General features: G+C 38.2%; 1 protein-coding gene across 3 annotated transcripts in view; it reads left to right on the forward strand.

Moving 5' to 3' along the window:
* The window catches only part of LOC103389671 (gamma-aminobutyric acid receptor subunit beta-3-like), a 44,239-nt gene extending 31,889 nt beyond the window's left edge, over positions 1-12,350 (forward strand). For 2 of the 3 annotated variants that reach the window (XM_025061977.1, XM_008325185.3), the window contains 4 exons: positions 3,493-3,645; positions 8,241-8,488; positions 8,955-9,023; positions 10,982-12,350. In XM_025061977.1, the coding sequence (XP_024917745.1) occupies positions 3,493-3,645; positions 8,241-8,488; positions 8,955-9,023; positions 10,982-11,347 (836 nt within the window). In that variant the 3' untranslated portion in view covers positions 11,348-12,350. The remainder of the gene's footprint in view (positions 1-3,492; positions 3,646-8,240; positions 8,489-8,954; positions 9,024-10,981) is intronic. The other variant, XM_025061978.1, reaches the window with a different exon arrangement.
* The last annotated feature ends 10,904 nt before the right edge of the window (positions 12,351-23,254 follow it).

Genomic DNA, 23,254 nt, shown 5'->3' on the forward strand with positions numbered 1-23,254 from the left:
GTGTGAAGAAATATCAAAGATTCTCTGTGAGGCTTGATAATGAGCAGAATTCCTCTGATTTCAGCTCTAATCATTCAGCCTCTTTTTCTCCCTTATTCTCGTTTCTTCTGACCCGTCCTTCATTTTTCCTTCTTCTCTGTGGCTTTACCACATTACTCTATTTATTTTTCATTCATTTTAAAGCCATTTCTCTTTCTCCTCTCAAACCTAAAAACTGACTTATATTATTCGTAATTTTCCTATTCATGTTTGACTGTAGCTTTGGTTTAGCTAACTTTTTACCATTTCTTCAACAAACAAGTTGGGTTTATTAATTAAGTTTAGTTTAGTTAATTTAGTTTTCTTTAGCAAACAGGTCATAGGCAAACTCTAAAATTATTTTTGGAATGATTTAAATAAACTTCATGCTTTTTAGACATTGATAGCAATGAATGGATGTTTTTATATTTTTTCAGTGCCAAACTTTACTTGTTTGTTTTCAGTCTGAGCAGGTTTTAGTTTTATCTGACCTAGTGTTGACATTAGGGCTCTCAGTCTGCTGCAGGTATAAACCTTATTCTTTCTCAAGTTTTGACTGAAGTTTTTTTTACCAGTTTATGTTGGTTACAATTCCAGTGTTTCAGCCTTAGTAGGTTAGATTTATTTCATGGGCTGGAATTTAAACTTTCACTTCAACATTTTTCCCTCCACAGTCTCTGAGGCTCAAGGCCAATTATTACACTCTCTAAAAGGAAAAGAGAAAACAGCCATGAATTATAAATTATTCTGCTTCAAAACCCACACCATGAATTATTCTTCACACACACACACACACACACACACACACACACACACACACACACAAACACATGCTGTTTTTGCACACATTCACTAAAATACAGACAGTAATAATGATAATCAGTTATACAAAATAGTATGTTGTTGGTGCAGCTTTAAATATTTACCATCACTGTTATCTTTTATTCATTGTTTCATTTGAAGTTTAGTCTGACAGTGGTGGCCTTAATTTGTATAAGTTTTTACTGAAATCCTTTATTCACAAAAGGCCTAAAAGTTTGTTTTTTCTTTCATCGGATTCATCAGACATGAAACCTCTTTGTTTCTTGCTTTTTTGTAATGAAAAAGAATCATAGAATCATCGATAATTATTTGTGTGCAGAGTTCTTGTATTATTATAAAAAGTGTTCAACTAAATTATATCTAATAAGAGTAAATATGAGCTCAGTCAGTCAGATGGGTTAGACTTCATCTGAAATTCAGCTTGAAATGGAGTGTAACTGGCAAAAATATGAAATGTTTCATAAAAATAATAATAATAAAAAATAATAATATGTTGTATTTATATTCAGTTTATCTAATATACTGTTTAGCCAATAGTTGAGAAAATCAGTGTTGTTTTTTTTTTGTTTGTTTGTTTGGTTTTTTGGAATTGTCAAGAACCTTAAAATGAAAAATATTTGGAAATAATGTTTTAATGCCTAAAAACTAAACAACCTAATGTCCAAATAATTGCTTCAGCTTATTCAAAAGGATGCCAAGACCCAAAAGATCCAAACTAAAGGTTGGCACAAACATGACCTAGAATTAGCCAAGAGAAAAGAAAATCTAAACACCAATACAGATAAAGTAAATTATCTACGAGTTAGCAAACAGGTAACAGAAGTTAGCATAAATAGTACATAGTTTAGTACACTGTTCTTTGCAGAAACGAAAACAAAAAAAAAACAGTTGTAAACCAAAATAACCCAGTGAGGAGTAAAGGTAGAAGAACTCTCGTAGTTCAGTATTTGTGAGAGTACACTTTGTGTTTTTATTTCAGTTTCCATGGCGACTTTGAGGGCATGGGATGGATTTATCTCCATGGCAACCAGCATTCTCTCCCCACTGACTCCTTTCCTCCCCTTTTCACACACAGAATAAATACATCTCAGTTTTTAATGATGATGTGACAGAATATTCAGTGTGCTATGGAAACATTCCATTCTTTACGTCTCATCCAACCATCACTGCTGTTATGAATTCCAGCTCCGCTGCAGGACCGACAGCCCTGTAAACGTCTGCTGCTGCTTCTCAGGAAGATGAAAAATTGTTTTTCCCCTTAACGTCATTTGTCATAACCTCAGTGTCTGTGCACATGAGTGTGTGCTCAGACAAATACCACCGTGTGGAATTGTCACCGCTCTCTTTTACAGTTCTGTGCTGTGGTTCATTAATCCTGTTATTCGCAGACAATTTCTTGTGTTGGGTGAAAAGAGCAATTGAATATATTTACAGCAGTTTTATGAAATGTCACTATCATTTGTCTAAATGTTAGCCACATGTTGTAGCTTTTGTGTTTTGTGTTACCGGGCTTAGTTTGGGCCAACACTAATGTTTCTTCTGAAGACTGAATGACTGAAGTTTTTTGGACAAATCCCAGCTCTAACTGAGTTGACATTTAGACGGTGTTCGACAGCCATTCTCACATTCTGAAGTCCATAAATGAAAATGAACGATTTTAGCAGAGAGAGACTCAGCAGTTGTTGATTCACTGCTGCCTTTAAACTGAATGTCACTGATCGAAAAGTCTGTGGAACCATTCAGAGGAATTCTGTTTTTTTTAATGTATTGCTTTACAAAACAACCTGTCTCACATTAATGAAGGGAAATATGAAGTGAAGTCCATTGTTGTGTTCTAGCCCTTCATTAGTGAACCTTAAGTGGTAAAACATCTCTGCAGTGACAGCTGCAGGTGTAGGTTACAGCAAAGCGGAGGCTGAGCGGGAGCCGAGCGTAGGTGTTAGAAACTGCTACCACCAAACAACATCTGTGAGTGGGAGGGACGCCATGTGTGAGGAGGAGGAGGAGGTAGAAGGAGACAGAAGGAAGGACTCATTAGAGAGATGATGTGATGATGACAGCTCAAAAATAGTCTGTGTGAGCCACTGGGCCACCAGTGATGACAAAGAACAGGCTGCTTGGCTCAGTTTTTGCAGGAAATAAAAGACAAATGTTTTTTCTGAGACACTGTCTCTGTCCAACAGTGGAACGTCCATTACAGGTGGTGGTGTCCTCCATTTTATCCTGAAGTAATCGCCTTCAAAGTCCACAAAGAAAATCTGTGAATTTGGATCATCAACTCCCAAAAGTTGGTGATCCACCACACAGATTTACGGAGGATTCAGGTTTATACCAGTGACACAATCTGACCACAGGAGGCAGCAGTGAACAAGTAGCTCTTGTCTCTATTTAAACTAACATAAAACTTAATTCACAGATTTTCTCTATGGTATTAATATACACAGAAGCTGCTTGTCCTCTGCTGCCTCCTGTGGTCAATTTGTGTCACTAAGGTTAAACTGTACAAAAGATTTCAAACAACCAAGTTGGGTGATTTAGTTTAACAAAACATCATGTGTAGAAAAAGGTCTTCCTTACAGCAAAAAAATCAATACAAAACCTGTTGTTTACTGCCTGAGCTGTGACTTCGGAGTTCTCTGCCTCTGTTCGCAGGTGCCTACCCTCGACTCTCGCTCAGCTTCAAGCTGAAAAGAAACATCGGCTACTTCATTCTTCAGACGTACATGCCATCCATCCTGATTACAATCCTCTCCTGGGTGTCCTTCTGGATAAACTATGACGCTTCAGCAGCCAGAGTGGCTTTAGGTAAGAATTCATTGTCCTTCTTTAAAGCTTTTGTTGTATGCCCTGCTGCACAGAGAAAAGGCAAAACTGCAGAAATAAAATTGAAACAACATTTTTTTTCTTTCCCTTGGAATGGATGTGAAATAAATGAGCATGAAAAAGAAGCGTGGATGTGAAACCTGGACCTGCGGTAACTGGGTCAGGCCTCATGTCTGTAGCTGCTATGGCCCTGAAGGAGCTATAAATACTCCCCTGATTTTAATGAACGTGATTGGACTTGTTATTAAAGCGGAGGCTGTGTGGGTGCAGGGTCCCGCTCACTGTGAGGCCCCTGTGTGCAGTAAACAAGACTCGGCACAGCACGGTAATTAGTGCCACTTCCTCCAGACGACACACAGTCTCAGGCTGCTGCCTCTGCAGTTAAAGCAAAATATTAGGCAAAGCATAAAAGAGTTAAAGTCAGAAAAGGCTGAAGCTATGTACAATGGCTCACAAATGTGATACGACCAGTCAGACAAAATATAGGAACAAATGTGTCAAACATTAGCCTTAGCTACATCTAAAATAATATTATCAACATAATAAGTTGATCCTGAAATCGGTTGAACTTAAAAAAAAATGTATGGTATATATGGAAGTTGAGCAGGGAAAAAAATGTTGAAATGCTAAAAACAATGACAAATGTCCAGGAAATCACATGATTTAAGGTCAAACAAGTCCATAAAGAGGATATTAGCTTAACAAAGCATCGGTTGAAGCACTGCACTCAAGTTCAAATTTGTAATTTTCCGATTTCACTAGTTGCATTATTTTGCTTGGATTTGACTCAGTGCCACAAACTGACCACAGGAGGCAGTAGTGGAACAGCAGCTCCTGTGTCCCTACTAAAATCTCTTATTTCTCCTGTAAACTCTACGGTGTGGGAGAGGGGATAGTTTACAAGTTGTGTATTTATTGTTCAGAGCTCCAGCTGATTTAACTTGCTGTAATATGTAACAGAAGTGACTCCAGCTCGGCTTTGAGTCATGACTGACCTGGTTAAGGAGTGGATGTGATTTGTTTTTAATCTTGTGTGTGTTTGTTCTAATCACCTCTGTGGTTCTGGGTTTTCTTCATCAAGGCAGCCCTGTAATATCCACTCATTACTCTGTGTGTGTGTGTGTGTGTGCATTCGTGTGTGTGTGTGTGTGTCATATAAGAGCTGGTGAAGTCAAACTGGGTTCCATTCTCTGCTCCTTATGGCTCTTTGGAACATTTTACCTTAATAGCAAAGCAAAATGAGTGGATGTCAGTGTGCCTGTGTGTGCACAGGTGCCATAAAGGTTTTCTAAAGATTAACCTGGAATTAACTCCTGGAGTCAGCAGACACAAGGTTTCCATTCTTTTAGAATTTTAGCCTTTCCTGGAGGGTTTAGATTGTCTTCACAAATCTTTAAAAATTCAGATTTAGGCATTCATAACCTATTAAAGTATCTTTCATATTTAGTTTATATCAACTTTAACCACTGTGAGTGCAGTAAGTGCAGTGTTATGATTGCCACTAAAATCAGTGCAACACCAGCAGTAAAAGAATTGACTTGAATCTCATTTCCTCTGCTGCTTTTTAGAAGGTTTGTGATGTTACAAACGAGAAGCTCAAGGTGCTAATGTAGCTGCAATCCATTCCCTGTTGTCATCACCTTCTTCCTAACCTCGTTACAGGAGCAGGTGAAGAGCAGACATTAGCTTTAATACCTAACAGAGCACTGTAACAGCAGACACTTCGACTGCAATTCAGGTTCTGATGGAAGAAGATTCCAACAAGAGGATCATTTTACAAAATTACAGCTCTGGTAGAAAGGACCAGTCTCATTAGGTGAGGCTACTGGATTATTCTCAGCAGGTCTATGGCAGAGTAAAGGGGTTTGGGAGAATGGCCAAAGATTAGGTAAAAGGCTCAGAAGGCAAAAGAAGAATCACTAAGTAGTATTCACACTGGAGACTAGCAGGAACAGCAGTCTTTTCCCTTAGGAGTCCAAAAAAATGAAAACATGTTTCTAAGACTGAGGAAGAGTTTCACTGTGGATGGGCTGAAACTCTTTGAGGCCCCCAACAGCGCTCAAACTGAAGGCCAACACCCTTGAACCTTTGGAGGCCATGGAGATGAAGAAAGGTGGAGGCTCTTAGAAGTAGGATAACAAAGCCTGAACTTCTCACAAGCACCAGCAGGAGGCCCCCAGTTCCACAACTTACAGAGCCTTGAGGCCTTTGTTGTACATATACACACAACAAAGTGTGGGGAGTAGTGATCACTTACAGAAGAGCCGTGGAACACCGTGAGCGCAGCTCACTCCACAGAGGCCACAGCCGGCCCATTAGGCCACAGTTGTTGTTTTAACATTCAGTAAAGTTGTTGTTGTGTCACATTCTTGAAACAAACTCAGACATAACTTAAGTCAAAGTGTCACCTTTTAAGTGTTTTGTCGTCATTCTGAATATATTTTATGCTTCAGTTAAATCTTCAGTCTTTTGTGGTGCTGAAGGATAGTGTTGCTGTCCTTGGTGCTGAATTGCTGAAACAGTAATATTTGTCATTTTAAAATGAAGAGATCAGACGGTCTGTATGAAATGTTTCATCCCATGTGTGGGTGGAGTCTGGTCCCACCCCCTTCATGGAGGTCTCATCATTTTATACTACGAAAGATTCAAAAAGGTGTCAAACCCCCGTTTATATACACAGTGTGTGTGTGTGTGTGTGTGTGTGTGTGTCAGTCAGTCAGAGCCTCAGGGCTTTTTTTTCTTATTCCTGTTCTTTCATCTATGCCATTACTGTGTGTCCTTCATTCTCTCACCCCTCCATTATTCTATCTTTCTCTCTTACTCCACCCTGTGACAGACACACACACACACACACACACCCATACACACTTCCATCATCATCATTCCTCTGTTCACCAGAGGTTTTCCTCTTTTTCCCTCATCTGCTCAAATGTCAGCGATAGATACATTTTTTAAAGCACATCTGTCTCACCCTCTTCCAGCCTGTCACTCACCTCTTCTCTCCCTCTTTTTTTATCTACCCACTCTTCCTCTCTTCTTCTTTCTGTGTTTTTTTCTGTATTTTTTCTCGTACTATGTCCCCTCTGTCCCTCTCCTTCTCTCACCTTTTTTCCCCTAATCACTCACTCCCACAATGTTTCTTCACCCTCCTCTCTCAACCTCTTCTCCCCATCTTTCATTTTCTCCCCCTCAGTCCTCCTCACACTCTCTCTCTCCTTCACCTGCTACCTACTCATCTTTTCTCATTTTCTTTCCCCCTCTCCTTTTTTCTCCATAGTCTTTCTGTCTTTTTCGATCCCTTTCCCCCTCTGCTAATATGTCTCACCCCTCAACCCCCTCCCCCTTTCTCTGTCTTTCCATTTTTCTACCAGGAGAGCAAATTACCAAACCTCTAATCACACGCTGATCGCTCATTAACCACACATGTAGTGAACAGTATCACAGGTCAATGTTTCTGTGTGTGTGTGTGTGTGTGTGTGTGTCTGGGTTTGTGAGAGTAATATTCATTTATTATCATCATGTTCCGTTGGAAAAACGTCAGACACGGGGTCTGTTTTGATGAGGACACAGATGGACGTTTTGGTTCGTTCCGTATCCTGACTTTAGATGTACAGTATGTTTGTGTCGGAGCTGTTTTATTTCAACATTTTGTTCTGACTTTTGTCAAAGTCTGACTTTTGAAATTCTTTAAAGGCTGCTGTACTTAAATCATTAAAGAAATCAGCTTTGCTTTGCCCTCTGAGAGTAGCTCCACGTAGAGACCTGCTCCTCACTCTGGGAACCACCGGGTCACGTCCTGGTGGAGGGAACAGTGAAGTCCTCTGTCTGTCTACACTTCTGGTTTGTAACAAAGCTGTGAAGGACCAGGATGTCACTTTTTAAATTGTATGTTTTACACACATGCACGTGATACGATGACATCGAGACTTCTGTCATTATGTCCGTGTGTGTGTGTTTCTTATGATGCCTATGTGTGTGTTCGGCAGGACTAAGGTCAAACAGGCTCTTAGTGTGATTTATAGGGCACATTACAGTGTGACCATTCTGTGTGTGTGTGCGTGTGCGTGTGAGAGAGAGAGAGAATCAGTTTCCAGCTCACGTGCACATGCTCATGCATATGCATATTAATGAACATGTTCCTCAGCAAACAGAGAAAAGAACAAATATTTAATAAAGCAATAGCATGGATTAAAAACTCTGGGTTAGGGACCAATCGTGGCACAGGGAGGGGTTGTTGTGTGGTCCATACTGTTATTGTGATATTAATTTTAGTACTACATTTCTGGTATTCTCTCAAGTTTTGAAAAATAGTACCTGGTATTTTCTTGTACTTTGTTCTAAGTACTATTTCCTGGTTAAATGTGTCTTTGTATCTACCACAGATTCCTGATGCTGTCATTTCTTCTGGTGTTATTGATTGTTTTTGTACTGGATCTTTTCCTGGTACAAGGTTCTCAGACTAATGTTCCTGATACGAGTTCTTGTTACTGTTTGGTGCTCTGACTACAGTCCTGCAGGAGAAGACACATCATTGACTTTTTAGTGTGTGGTATTAATGCACCGGTACTGTTCTGCAGGAATCACGACTGTGCTGACAATGACCACCATCAACACTCACCTGCGGGAGACTCTTCCAAAGATTCCGTACGTGAAGGCCATCGACATGTACCTGATGGGCTGCTTCGTCATGGTCTTCCTGGCTCTGCTGGAGTACGCCTTCGTCAACTACATCTTCTTCGGCCGTGGTCCACAGATGCAGAAGAAGCTAGCAGAGAAGGCTGAGAAGGCCAACAACGAGAGGGCCGCCAAGTATGATGCTGCCAGGGTGAGTTCCATCTAATGGGAATTTATGCATTTCCTCTTGTTTTTGACCCATTTTTTTGCTGTCTTTTAAAAGATTTTGGTCATTAATTAGTTATCTTTTTTTTTTGACTAAGTTTTTCCTTTGCTAATCTCTAGAAATATTCTAGTTCATATTTAGTTACTTCTGCTTAATACTTTCTTACAATTAATAATATGTTTGCTATTGTTTAGGACTTTTTCAGCATTTTATATCCTATTTATTCTATTCCTGAGCCATCTTAAGGCTCTCCGTATTTTACACTCAGCTTTTTAGGGCTAACATTTAGACATTCTTTAGCTATACCTAGTTGCCTGTTAAATCATTTTTAGCTAATTCTGTTTGGCTAATTTTGGCTAATTCTTACCTTATTATTAGCAAAAATCTTCAGCTTACTATAAATTCTTCAAGAACGTTTAGACTAAAGCAAGAAACATCTTCATCTTCTCAGGAGGCAGGTAGTCGCACCGCGTCACTAAAACGCTCCAATCAGATTAAAGGTCTTCGACACTCGCGCTCGGTGAGTTTTCTGCTTTTCTGGAGTCCACGCCACCATCACCATTCGTAGACTCGGATACTCTTTTATGAAAGTTTTTATTTGAATTTATTTTGTCCCTTTATCAATATTTGATTCCCAACTTCTCCATTCATGCACGGAATCGAGCGATTTCCATGACACCTCCATTTTCTTCCTGGCTGTGCTGAAAACATGCTTCAGCAGAAAAGTTTGCAGTATTTCGTGGTAGAAAATGCATGCCACTGTGGACGTCATCGTTCTACATTTTCACCATGATTCCACCATGTAAAGTTTCACATGTCAAATGTAAAATCCTTTTTTAAATTTAGCTGGTTTAAAATAATCATCAATACAGCAGCAACACCAAAAGTACTTCACAAATTGTAAAAAAAACTTTTTTTACAATTTGTGAAGTATTTTTCTCACAATCAGTGGATGATCTATTCCTGCCCTCCTACGTTGAATTTAAACATGTTACCATCTGAATTCAGCATTTGAAAAAAAAAAATTTAAATGTAGCTAAGTCCCAAACACTGGTCCGAGGACCCTCTGTGGTTCCAAGGGTGACGTTCATTTGGAAATCGACCCCCGTCCTCAACTGCACACAGCAGTTTTTGATCCACCGCTGCCTTGGTCTGTGAGGTCAAATGTGTCTCTCTCAGCTTTTCATAGTTAATTTCAGATTCACACTAGTGACACCAAATGACCACAGGAGGCAGCAGTAGATCAGCATCTCCTGTTTGACCCTAAGCTAAAATCAAAGGTTTTCTCCATGACCTTTTTTCCATAGATTGGTTTCAGACACCAAAAGCAGCTGATGCAAAGTTAAATAGTTTTTGCTCACAATTCAGAGTCAATGACTTTAAGTCACTAGATCATACATTTAAATTAATTAATGGACACAGCAGTGGATCAACAGCTCCTGTTGTTGGAGTTTGAATGATGATCTTATTTTGCTCTGGTCCTAAGTGCATATGGTGTAGCTGGTCTGTATAAGCCTCCGTCCACTGATGAGGTTAAATCATATCAGTGTTATTTATAGGGAAATATCGCATGTTTATAATTGGAGGCTTGAACAATGTGTGAATTATAGCTATTGGAAATATCACAGAGGTGTGAAGAGACACATACACTATATTCACAGAGGGGTACAAACACACACACACACACACACACACACACACACATTTCATTTGCATGATCGTTGATCACCATCAAGCACTGGTGTTGAATTGTATCTGGTTTATCTGCTGTACTTGTTTCAGGTAAGAGTTTTAATGATCTTTGTAGACATTGGTCAATGAATTACTTGTGCATTCTTACTACCAACTGCATCCACGCCTCAGTGGGTGCATCCTTTGGCAACACACCCTGAATTCAACCTTGCTTTTAAGATGATTAGGTTCTACACAGAGAGATTTGATTGACTTTAACATTACAGTTCACACGAGGCGTTATTCTTCAGGGGAATCTAATCAAATGTATATGCACTCATTTGTGAGTGTAGCTTTGAGACCTTAAGGCTAAAACCTTCATTTTCATTTACTGCAATAACACAAAGTAGCCTGTGTCAGTTTGAGCTAAGAAAATGAAGAAAGGGTATTTTTAAAAAGTACGTTTTCCCATAGATTTCCATCCACGTGTATTTAAATAGCCAAATTGTGTTCGCTTATTTAACCAAAATCCCATAGTGAAAATCAGTCATTTATCTCACAGGGATACAGGAGCTGCTGGTTTACTACTGCCTCTTGTGGTCAGTTAATGTCACTGAGGGAGACTTCAGAAAGGATTGACACTGATGTCACAAAAACACATTTGAACACACTGCTGTAGGCAGCAGAGAATAAACAACCAATGTGAGGGAAATCGCTGGTTTTCTGTGGAGGTAATTGGTGGTTTAGACATTCCGTCCAGCCCTAATGAGATTTCATTTTATTCTCCTGTTGTGTTTTTCTGTACAGGCAGAGCCGCACGGCCACGGCAACATTCTCCTCACCACACTGGAGATCCATAATGAAGTGGCAGGTGGAGAGATCACCACCAGTGTGGCAGACATTAGAAACTCTCAGTCCATGGTACAGCTGGACAGCACCGCTTCTGCCTCAATCCAGTACCGCAAGCAGAGTGGTGGCGTGGGGCCACGTTCGGCCAGCCGCCACTCGCTGGACCGAGCCAAGCGCAGCAGCCGCCTGAGGAGGCGCTCTTCACAACTGAAAATCAAAATCCCCGACCTGACAGACGTAAACGCCATCGACCGCTGGTCACGCATCATCTTCCCGGCCGTCTTCTCCCTCTTCAACCTGGTCTACTGGCTCTACTACGTCTGATCGGAACGCTTTCTTTCTGCTGTTTTTCTCCTTAATTGTTTGGATTCTTAATTTTTTTCCTTCTTTTTTATACAGGATGCAGGAGTTTTTGTGGACGTTTACAGACTGAAACAGCAACTAAAGACAAAGACAGAGACGAGGTTTGGGACCAAATTCTTATCCAGTTTTTTTCTGCATAAAGTCAGAATCTGTATTTTACTGGAGAGTTTCACGTTTCAGGACCACATGGGATTGTTTTAGAATTCAGAGATGAACCGCAGAAACTTTAGGATCTTGAGGCTTTTTTTCAGGTTCTGAGAGAAAAGTAGGAAAAATCATCACAAAAAGTGAGAATTTATTTAAATAAAGTGTACTCCCTAAACCCTAAAGAGAACTCTGACTTTAATATTAATTATTACAATTAGGTCAAAAAAGTCTTAATCTATATTTGGTGTATTTATGCTTTTTTTTTTTTTGTTGCTTTTTTTAGACTTTTATGGAAAAGAAAATCTAAATTCTAAGAATAATTTCATGGCTAATCTCTGAGAGGTAATTGATTCTATTGATGTTAGTGTAAAATGTAATCTCAGAGTAACTCTGTAGAATTAATCTCAGAAATAAAAACATTCCGAGTTCTCTCAGAAGATCAATCTTTAGAATTCTAACTCGAAGAAATCGTCAAGTCAAAGGTGTGAGGTAAAATTCTGACTTTTGTCTCAGGATAGAGTGAACTCTGGATATTGTAAATAATTTTAGATTTTATTTAGAGTTGTCTTATATTTGTCTACACTAAAAAAAAAATTCATTCTCATATTCTCTAGCATCAACAGTTCTGATGTTTTCTCTCAGAATTCTGAAAAAAGTAGAACCAGAATTCCTTGGTGATGTTTACTGTTTTCTGAGGTTTCTACTGTGAACCCAGATGTGAGACTTGTTTCCCATCATTCTCTTGTTTGTGTGTAAATACAGAGAAACAAACCAGCAGCTGATTAACAATGATAACAACAATATGTTTGCAAAAAAATAAAAACAAAAAAGCAGCAACATCAAACAAAAGCAACAACTATTTTCTAAATGAACAAAACTTTCTACGACATGTGTAGACGATTTCTATAAACCCGTTTGTACGTCGGTCAGGAAACCTATGCACTGTTAATGGAATAGTGCAGGAGTTTTTTTTTAGTGTGGTTGTTTGAGGTACTGAACATTGTTAATGCTACAATAACAGCACTAAACCTGGATGCCAGGGAGGACGAACGGAGAAATGGTTCTACTGTAATAGTCTATGACAAGGGGATAGAATCAGTTTCTGTTAGGTTTAGGGGTTGTCTTTAATAGTCCATCTGTTGTTTCTGACTCTTTATGATTGTTTACACTTCTGTAAGAAAATCAATGTTTTTAGCTCACAGGCGGTCACAGCAGTTGTCGATCTATAGCTGGCTTTATCAAGTTCAGATGTGTCCTATAGTGACTTCACTCTGTGTCACTGTTCAGATTTACCTTAATGACACCACCTCACCAGAGGAGGCAGCGGTGGACCAGCACCTCCTGCTGTCGTCCTAAGCTGTGAACTAAAAGTGTGCGATTTTTTCCGATAGACTTGAATTCAGAACATTTTTTTACGGTAAATCAGTTCATATTTACTCATTTTATCTATTTGTCGCCCAGTAATCGGTCGTATTTATTTTTGACATGCTTTTAGCTGCTAACTGGACAACTTCTAGTTTCTAAAAACATTGGCTTTTTTTGAACACTCTGTTCAGTGTGTCAGTACTTCATACAATCACACTTAAAAAAAATCTAGACCTGTTCCTTTTATGCATGTACTGCTCAGCCATAGTGGTTAAAAATGTCTCCCTTCACGCCTTGAGTTTCAGCATAAATGACTTTTCTGCTGATTTTTGTCCGTCTTGCGATATAGAACAGAATTAAATATTTATCGCATGCAGATCAGGACGTCTGCGACTCAGGTTCCAATTTTTTCTGGACAGAGAAAATTAAAAAAAAAAAGTCTAACTAATTTACAGAAAAAAGCACAACCAACGTGTTAAAAAACTGCCGTATTTATTTTCACATCTAAGTGTCCATGTTGCAACAGCGCTCTTAGTGTTCAGGCAACATAATTGCACTCCAATTTCTTCCTCTAAAAAAACTGCCAAGGGCCTTTAGGGCAAAAGTTTGTCAACTCCAAAAAATTCCAGTATTTTTGTACTCAGTGTCTTTGGTGTTTGTTTCATTTCTTCTTCTATCTTGATGCAAATGCTTTGGTTTCATTGCGTATTTTGTAAATATGTACATAAATGTGTAAAAATACTTGTATATAAATACATATATACGTGTGTACTGTATATATGTAGGCTGTGGGATTCATCAGAAAATGTAATGTGATTTCTTTTTTTAAATTCCACAAATTACAGGACAATGTAAAAACAAACATTGTATAGACAAAAAATGATTGTGATTCGTGATTTACTGGCAACATTTATTTTTTCAAAATTCTTCTCTACTTACTTATGTTCTGTAAAAGTAACAAAAGTAACAAAAGTAACAAAAACAGACAAAGTTGACGTCAGTAATGTTACAAAAAAACGACCAAAAAATGTTGTAAATGTCACTATGATGTTGCAAAATGTCTGAAAAGGAAATGGGCGGGGCTTAAAAAATGGCTTTTCAACTACAGAAACTAGTGCCAGAAACTATATACGGTACCAGGAATTGTTTGCAAAGTGGACATGGAACCAGGAACTAATACTACCGCACTAACTAGGTACAGTACCAGAAATGTGCAATTAAACAACTACCAAGAACGAGACAGTTGTAGTACTTTGTGTCCCAGAAATTAAATTAAGTACAGCAAGAACTTCCTGCATTTTCTTCACAACAATTAGTGCCAGAACTGGAACTGTCTCCAGGAACTCAGGGCAGTAATTAGGTATAGTGTCAGGAGCTATTTGCACTTCTTGTTCCAGGTACTTCATAAACTGCATTAAACTTTTCCAAACCCACAAAGTCACTGTAAACAAAAACTGCTCTAGTCCTTGAAAACAGTTCCTGGTGGTACAAAATGGTCCTGGTACTATGCCTAGCAAAGTCATCTTTTCTGTCAATTTCCAAACCTTCATTCAGTTGCAACAGTGATGAGGAGGTGACGCAGCACAGTGTATAGTCCTGAATGTAAACTGGTTCTGTTGTTCAGGGACAGGGATTTCGAGCCATGGTCACCTATATTTTTCCTTCTGAATGTAAAGAGCGTTGAAAGAGGGCGGAGTCTTACGATTGTGTGCATGGGTGTTACAGAGGGCGGGGCTTTAGTTTTTGTCTTGCTGCTTGCCGACTGACAAATGTCAACATTTACAAAAGTTTTTGTGGACTATAAAAAAATACTCCTGTGTGACTTTCTATGAAGAACCTGTGCCATTCCACCAGAGGTCACGACACGATCCATGATCTGTGGCTTGTGGACGATGACAAGGTGATAAATGTGGGGTTGAAACACATGTAGGTAGCAGGTCAACATGGATTTACCTGGACTACATGATGTTAGAATGGTCTGTGAAGACTTCAATAATCTAGGCCAAGTGGATAAACCTGTAGATTACCCAACTCTGGACCACAAAACCCCAGATGAGGCCCAACCTTGACCCGGATCTGCTCTGATTCATTATGACTGAGACCTGAATGTATTTCATTTAGATATATGCTGCTTAGAAATTGTCATTTTTACTGTCTCTAAATGGAATCTGACAGCGGTCCTAGTTTTAGAGGTGGTTCTCGTCTGGTTTGATGGTTTGATTGTTTTATTTTACTGTGTTCAGTTTTTGACATTTAAGTATGAACAAACCTGGACCCTCAAACCACAAGCTTTTTATTGAGGTCATTTCTATTCCCAATTTTTCAACTTAATGGAACTTGAAACTGGGCCTGGGATTCTTATGAAGCCAACTTCACCAGATTCTAAAACCAAGAGGTTTCCTCCCATCCAAACACTTTGACCCCTTTGAAATGATAACGCTGAATTTATTTTGTGACTACACCGGGGAATCAAACACAAAACAAACAGAGTGTTTCAACTCTGCAGACAGAGGTAGCAAAGCCAGCTAGGTAAAACAACATACCCACAATGCTGTTGGGTAACATTGGACTCTACCACATACAGAGTGAATACTTAATGTCTTCAGGTGGAAAATCTCCATCTTGGTTTAACAACAGCATGTGAAATTTACGAATGTAAGCTGTGAACGGATTAAAAACATTGTCTTGTCTTCGGTCTTTTTTTTCCATAGAAATATGAAAAACGATCAGAATGGTTTTCTTTAGTGACATTTTTTACTTTGTCACGCTTGCTAGACAACTTTCCGTTTGCTCAGGTCTTTACTGAAACATTCTTTAAAACATTGTTGTGAAGAACAGACGGCTCTGAGGTGTAAAAAAGAAACAAAAACCACCGGGTTCTGAAACTTTGTTACTGCATTTAAAAAAACAAAAAAACTCACAGGTTTACTTATTTAAAAAGAGCAACCATGTGCTGGGTTACAAATTTGCAGGTTTTTATTATTTTAAATCTTAGTTTTTATCTTAAAAAGTAAAAGTTTCAAACTTTGCTGCATCTTCACTGATGCATGCAAATTAAGTTTGTGACTTTGGGGGAAAAAAAACAAATGTTTTATGAACTAAAGTATAAAATCTGCCAACTGCTCATTTTGGAGGCTACACTTTGCCATGTGAGCCTACAATAAAATGGTGTAAACAAAACATATTTTAGAAAAGAATTGTAATATTTAGTCAAAAAATAGGACATGAAATTATTGTGTGCTGCCATAAATACCAGTGTGTGTGTGTGTAGGCTTAGGTTTGTACTGTAACTCTGTTTGTTCCTCTGCCCTTTTTTGAAAAATGATCATGTTCAAATAAGACATAATAAATCAGTATATACATTTTCAATGTTTTTTTATTAGATGTTGAAAATGTACATTGTCATGTGCAGTACCACTTCTGACCGACCCGTTTTCTCAGCATTTGTAGTATTTTGGCTTGACTATTATTATCCATAGTTTGTCCTGGATTGTTTAAAATATAACACAGTCTGTTTTTGCTGTATTGTGGCTGTGTTTTTGCTCACCAGCTAGATTTCTGGGAAGATTTACTTTAATCTTAAAAAAACTTAGAGTAGAGAGTAACTGAGTAACTAGTTCCAAACACATTCCTCTACTGTTCATGTGAACAGTCCTGGTAATGCGGACTGACACAGTTATAAATAATGAATTACATTTAATTAATTTGAACAGCTTCTGGATGTTAAAGAACTGTAACCAAGTGAACCTTATCAGGGAAGGACTGCAGTCAAGTACTGATCACACTGATCACTCTTCCACATCCTTCTCCATAGAGATAATCAACATTTCAGCCTCAGATGACACCAGAGCTGCTGGCGTTCTGCTCCTCTTGGTGTTTGGTTTGTTTCACTGAGGTAATTCTGACGCAAGACTTTCAAGCAACAAGGCAACAAAACAAGTTGTTCAAACTTAGTGTTTGGGGCAGCTTTGCCATAAAATCATTGATTATTCATCTGGCCACAGTGGAAAGTAGGAGAGTTGGATGAGCCACTGAATCTTCAAAGATTGTTGGCTTGAACTGAATGTAGTGTTGTGTAGTGTTCTAACACTGCCCCATGTGTTCAATTTGTGTAAATGGCATTGAGCTGAAAGTGAGTATGTCAACATCCAACATAGACATTCAACCTGAGGAATGAAGTGAACAGTAGATTAACAATAATTACGTGCTGTGATCTTATCATGTCCAGTTTTTTTCCATGGGAATTGGTTTTCTCTGTTAATGGATATTTCCCTTCAGATCCGCTCTATCCTGGCTTTAAGATGGACCAGATACTAAAATCATGGCTTAAAGGTAATTCTCATTTAGATCCAGCTTCTTAAAAATGTCTCATTTTAACAATTAAACGCCTCCTTTTACAGGTTAAGAGGGATTGCAGTCTGCTGGGCTGTAAGCAAAGATGTTTTTGGAGAAGGAGGAAAATCACCTCCTGATGTAAAGTAAGGCCTGAGAAGGACCGGCAGCCGTCGTCTCAGGTGAAAGGAAATGCACATTGACTCTGTCACACACTATTTATGTGTAATGACTGCAGAAAGTGCTGAGCTCGGTGTTTCCTTTTTCTTCTCCTCTCTTCCCCTCTGCAGTAGACGAGTCCCCTGAGGCTTAGACGGATAGATTGTTAATCTCCATCCCATTGGAGTCTTTGTAATGTATATCCGGGGTTTCTAACTTGCAGGGAAATTGCACAGTTTATTATGAAAAGATGTCGTCAAAAAGCAGAGTGGGATGTTGAGGCAGTAAATGTATAAAGGAATGTTTGAATTCTTTAAAATTCAGACAATGAGACCAAAGGCCAATAATGGAGGTTAAAGGGCCAATGATTGGATAATGAGACTGGATGAAGAGACTTATCAGCATCATGACACTGACATGCTGCAGCAGTGTTAACAAACCTGTAAGTATCATTTAGCCCAACAGCTCACTCAGGGATTCCTGTGTGAGTAAAATGCACATTTCATTTGTTTAAAACTAGCTGCAAAAATGGTTTGAAAAATAATCAAAAACACATAAAATTCACAATGATGAAGAGGAGCAAGAAATTGAATAAATCATTTTTTTTATTGTTAATAAAATAAATGGGAAATATTTTATCGTGGCAGAGTATGATCAATGGCATTATCAAAACAATTCGAAATGTTAAAGCTAAAGAAAGATAAATTAATAAAAATAAATCTAATTCTCAACACAGAAAAAAAAGAGGATGGTAAGGAGTGTGGATGAGTTCTGATAAACAAGACGTCTGGTCCCTGATAAAAGACACTCATGGGAGCAGTACAATAAAAAAAAGTCAAGCAAAGGTTATAGAAATAAAACACTGGCAGAGTTTTATCTTCTTGAAAACCTGTATGATCTGAGCTAACGTTGACAAAGAGAGAAGCCTCAGGCTAGCTTCACCAGGAAGCAGTGGGACATCGGTCATTTTTAGATGGTCAACAGTTACTCATGATGAGATTAATGACAAGCCAATTGTTATGTTATACTTTTTTTATAAAAACAGTAACAATAAATGACATAACCACGACAGGGCTGCAAATCAATCCATTAAGTGATTATGTCTAGAGATCAACAAATATATATCTTATCAACATTTAACCCTGTTTTTGTTCTACATTCTGACTGGTCTTAGCTCTTCTTTGCTAACTGCTAGTTATCCTTGCTACAGTATTAGGATGCTGTTGATCTCAGCTCTTCTTTTACTTCAGTGCTGATGAAACAGGTTTATCAGCAGTTGTTGTCTCTCCACATTCAGCCGTCTCTGAAATTCATGTTTTTTTCTCTATTCTCGTTCTGCTTTTTTTTTCTTGTTTTATTTATTGGCTCGGAGTAAAAGGGCTGACCCTGAAGGATGGCCCCAGATCACCACAGTGTTCTGGTCCAAAACTCTCACAGGACCATGAGCATCGGGTTTGTTGTTTCTTCAGAGGGAAGGAGGAAAAAAAGAACAGGCTGAATGAATTCTTTCTGATGTTTTATTCTCTGTTTCTCGAGTGCCTCCTCACTGCTGCCGCTGATGATGATGATGATGATGATGATGATGATGATGATGATGATGACACACTTTCTTTGATTCATCAGCTGTAGTAGCAGCTCCAGTGGAGGTAGTGAAGGAAAAGAGAGAAGAGGAGAGAAGGGAAGGATGGAAAAAGAGAGAAAGAAAGCGTGTGTGTAACATGAACATGAGTCTTGGGGGGAAACACACACACACACACAGAGATTCTTTAATGTGCCTTTGTTGTTTTTTTCTGTTTTCTGATTGATCTAGTTCTGTGTTCACACTAATTCTGCCAGAAAAAAAATGACAAAACAGCTGAAAGAAAGATAAAAATATATTAACCTTTGACAGGAAAAGATGGAGGTTAGAGAGAAAAGACCAAAGTTGATATAAATTAGTCCTACAAAAAAATAACTATGAATAGTCACAATGAGTTAATATTAATGAAAAAACAATCATTTATTATAATCCGGAAAGTAAATGTAAAAACTAAAATTTAAAGTAAGTTTTGAATACATAATAATTCAATCTCAATGTGGCCCAGGAGGAGTAACAAAAAATAATTTATGAAAATGACAAATAAAATACTAATCATAAAACTTGCTTAAAGTGAGTCTAGAACTGGGTCAGTAGTAGCTGTAAGTTTGTAGAACACAACCGGTGTGGTGAAAACCTTACCACGAGCCCAGAGGCAGATAAAGCAACAGGAAGATGAAAAGAAACGTTGAGGTTTTTATTGTCACAGTTTCCTCCTCTCTCTGTGACAGATTCATGGCTGCAGATGATTCAGCCAGAGACCTAGTTTTTCTAACGTTTTTATTTTCTGACTGCTCCCTGTGGACCAACACCAGGGTGAAGTTTTCTTTAAAAAGACAGAAAACACAAATGAATGGATCATTAAACATTTAAAGCACTATTCCCTCAGCGCGTGTGGCTCCAGGGAAAAATATTCGTCTTGTTATTGACGACCCAGAAATAAAAACCGGACTCATTCACAGCTGCTCTAAAGAAACTCACTCACAGAGAGAAAAAAATTTGACATTTCTGAAGAAATGTGAAAGAAAAGAGTGTATTGTAGGATTTAAGATAGTGAGAAAAATAAAATAAGCTCAATTTATATGGAATTTGTTAAAAACAACAAAAGAAGTTGAAGGATAAAATAGTCACAATAAAATAGTCAATAGTCAGAAGATAGTCACTAAAAACTGAACCACGACTATCGCTAAAGCTAAAAAATTAGTCAGGAATAAGAAAATGCTGCCACAGTCAGCCATATTGGCTAAAGGTTGGTGTTGAGGTATGTGATGAGAGATTTAGTTAAAAGTTGTTGTTGTTTTGTTTGTTTCTAAAGGCTAGTTAGTTAGGGGGAAAAAACAAAGTTTTTTAACCTATTATATTGGGCTGATCTGGAACTTCTTTTCTACTATAGGTATATTTTACATTTTAAGATAAATTAAGATTTTTTTTCTGTTCATTATTAATGTTATATTTCAATTATTAATATTTTGTCCCATAGATTTTGTTCACATTTTGTAGCTACTTTACTGTTTATTCCCTGCTTCATGCTGGTCACTGTGCGCACAGCACACACACACCTCACCATGCAGATTCATCTTCACACACACTCCTACACACACTCATCCACAGACACACACCATGGCATGTTCCTGTGATCGCTGCTCTCCATTTTCACAGGTGGTACTAATGAGCAGCTGCCTGTAGCTCACGGCTCCATCGTCTGCTCACAGACATGTCTTTAGTTTTATTTATACGACGATACGAACAGCCATAATTACAGCTTTGTGCTGCAAAGGGGCCAATTTAATAGGAACACATTCTGCCTGTTTAATGAATCAATTACAATTTGGGGTTTGTCGGGTCTGGAGAGGTGGAGGCTGAGCATTTGTTTCTATTAATTAAACTGTGTGCTGTTGTAATTTTAGAACAATAACAGAGATTGTCTGTCGAGGTGTCTGGAGTTTTAAATATATGTTCCATGATTAACCCTGGCAGGTGGGCTTCTAAAATGTGAAAACTCCCCAATAGTCTTCTGCCTATTTATTTGTTTATCCAAATTTATGCTAATTTATACATCAAGCAATTTTTGGCCAATCTATTGGCTAACATTTAGCCAGGTTCCACGTATATAGTTTTTTTACTTTTAGCTATTTGTTTGTTGTTGGGGCGTTGTTTACCATTAACATTTGTTTGGCCTTTGTACTTGACCTGTCTCATTTTGTGTTTTATAAACATATTATTCTTGTGTTATGTTAAGATTGAAAACAAATCATTGAATGTTTTCTATTGAGAACACACACGTGTCATCTTTGATAAAAGACTGATTCCATCATTGTTTATAAAAACGTCCACCTGCACTGACTTCACTCCAGAGCTGCAGTTTCTTACTCTTTTTTTTTTCTCCTTTTACATAAAACCGTTTTATAGAAGCCACTCACCTTGAAACGATGTTGCCAAGTAACAGAGTCGTCACAGTTTTTGTGCCTGCGTGTGTGTGTTTCTGTGTATGTCATTCACTTATGGGTGTTCAGGAAAAAGACCACATACAGTAAATTGTATACATGTAAGTTTCAATTGTTCAAATTCCCTTTTCTCAAGGAGCCCATGAGCTTAGTGGTTTACCCTTTCACAGTGTACTATGTTGCCCTAGTGAAAAGCACTAAGCAGGCCTGGTCATACTGCTGGCTCCATAGGTCATTGTCTTTACGTTGGGGGTGAGGGAGTGATCTTTGCTCATCACTGATTGGCCATAATGAACACTACGTTCACCAATAAGGGTGTCCACTTCTCGCACTAGGCATCTGGACACACTGGGCTTTTTTTCACAGTGTCAGCCAGGTTTAATGGCTGATTGACTTGAGTGGTTTTTCAGACACAGAAGCTGTGTGAGTGCCTTCATTGGTCAGGCTGCCGACAGTAGCTGTATCCAGAAGGTGGTCCTGACCCCTCTGGGAGGGGCCCAAAATAGAGCCTCTGCTCCTCCTCATAAAGAGGTGTCAGTTGAGTTGAGGAAATCTGGTTATAATGCCCTCTGGCCACTCTTCTAGTGAGGTACCATGACCCAGCTGGCTTGTGAGCACCTCAGGAATAAACCAGAGCTGAGTGAAGAGGGAAGTATAAGTGTCTCTACTGAGATTATTGCCCTTGTGACCCAACCTCAGAGCAGCAGTGCAGCCATAATAATTTAATGTTCAGTCAAAGTTTAGAACAGAATAACAGAAGTAAATGGTCAATGATTCATCGCATATTTCATCCCACATTGAGGAATCTATCTCATCAACAGCAAAGTTAAGTAGTTTTTTCATATATTGTTGGGCTTAAAAGTTTGATTTTCTGGAGCTAAACTGCTGTTTGTTTGTGGTTCTGCCCTGATTCCACTGTAAAAAAAATTGCTACATTTTCTAATTATTCTTATTTTTATTGTGTTAGAAGTTTAAATATGAACTACGGTAAAAAACAAAAACAAAAAAACGTTTAATTATTCATTTAAAGACATAAAGAAACTTGAAAGGGCATTACTGGTGCCTTTGCCTGTGGCTCCCTCAGCTGGTCAGTAAACGTTAGTGTTGGCGTTTCTTGCTGTTCATAGATTTTGTCTGCATTTGCGTCATCAAATTACCACAGTCCTTGGAAAATCTGTTTTTTTCTGCCGTCACGTCATAGTAGACAAAATAAGCGAGAAAAAACAGGAAACGCAGGTGTTTAAGCTTTCAAAATAAATATATATCAACCCTCGTTTTAAGCAGTAAAAGAAATTAGTAAATCATTTTCACATATCACTATGTCTACCAACACTGATATAGGAAACAGTATTGATAACAACACAAGGCATTCTAGGAATTTTGTATTTATTTTATTTACCATAAAAATCATTCCTAAAACAAAATATCAGACAATGTTTTTCTCTAATGCTAATCATATATATCTAAATTTACCTTGGTTTGAATCAAATTTGTCTTTTTAAATTCAGTAAGTGCAAGTTACTTTTTCAATCTTCTAAATCTTTTGTCATACTTTTTGTTAGGTTTGATTGTATATATTGTATCTATTACACCGTTCTTTCCTTCATGGAGGATTACTTTAAATTCATTTTCACTAAACACATAATTTAGAAGTAATTTTGTATTTAGCATTTAGATGTAACATTTAACTATAGTTAGTTTAATTTTGTGAAATGGACGGATATTATGTCATTATTAACAGTACGATAAAAAGATTGAGAATGAAATTGTAGATAGTGGTGCAATTTTCCACAGAACTATTTCTGCTTTATTTTGATACGCCAGCCCGGAAGTGTTGTGTTTCGG

Source organism: Cynoglossus semilaevis, chromosome 14, assembly GCF_000523025.1.
Source record: "Cynoglossus semilaevis isolate Cse_v1.0 chromosome 14, Cse_v1.0, whole genome shotgun sequence".
Lineage (NCBI taxonomy): Eukaryota > Metazoa > Chordata > Actinopteri > Pleuronectiformes > Cynoglossidae > Cynoglossus > Cynoglossus semilaevis.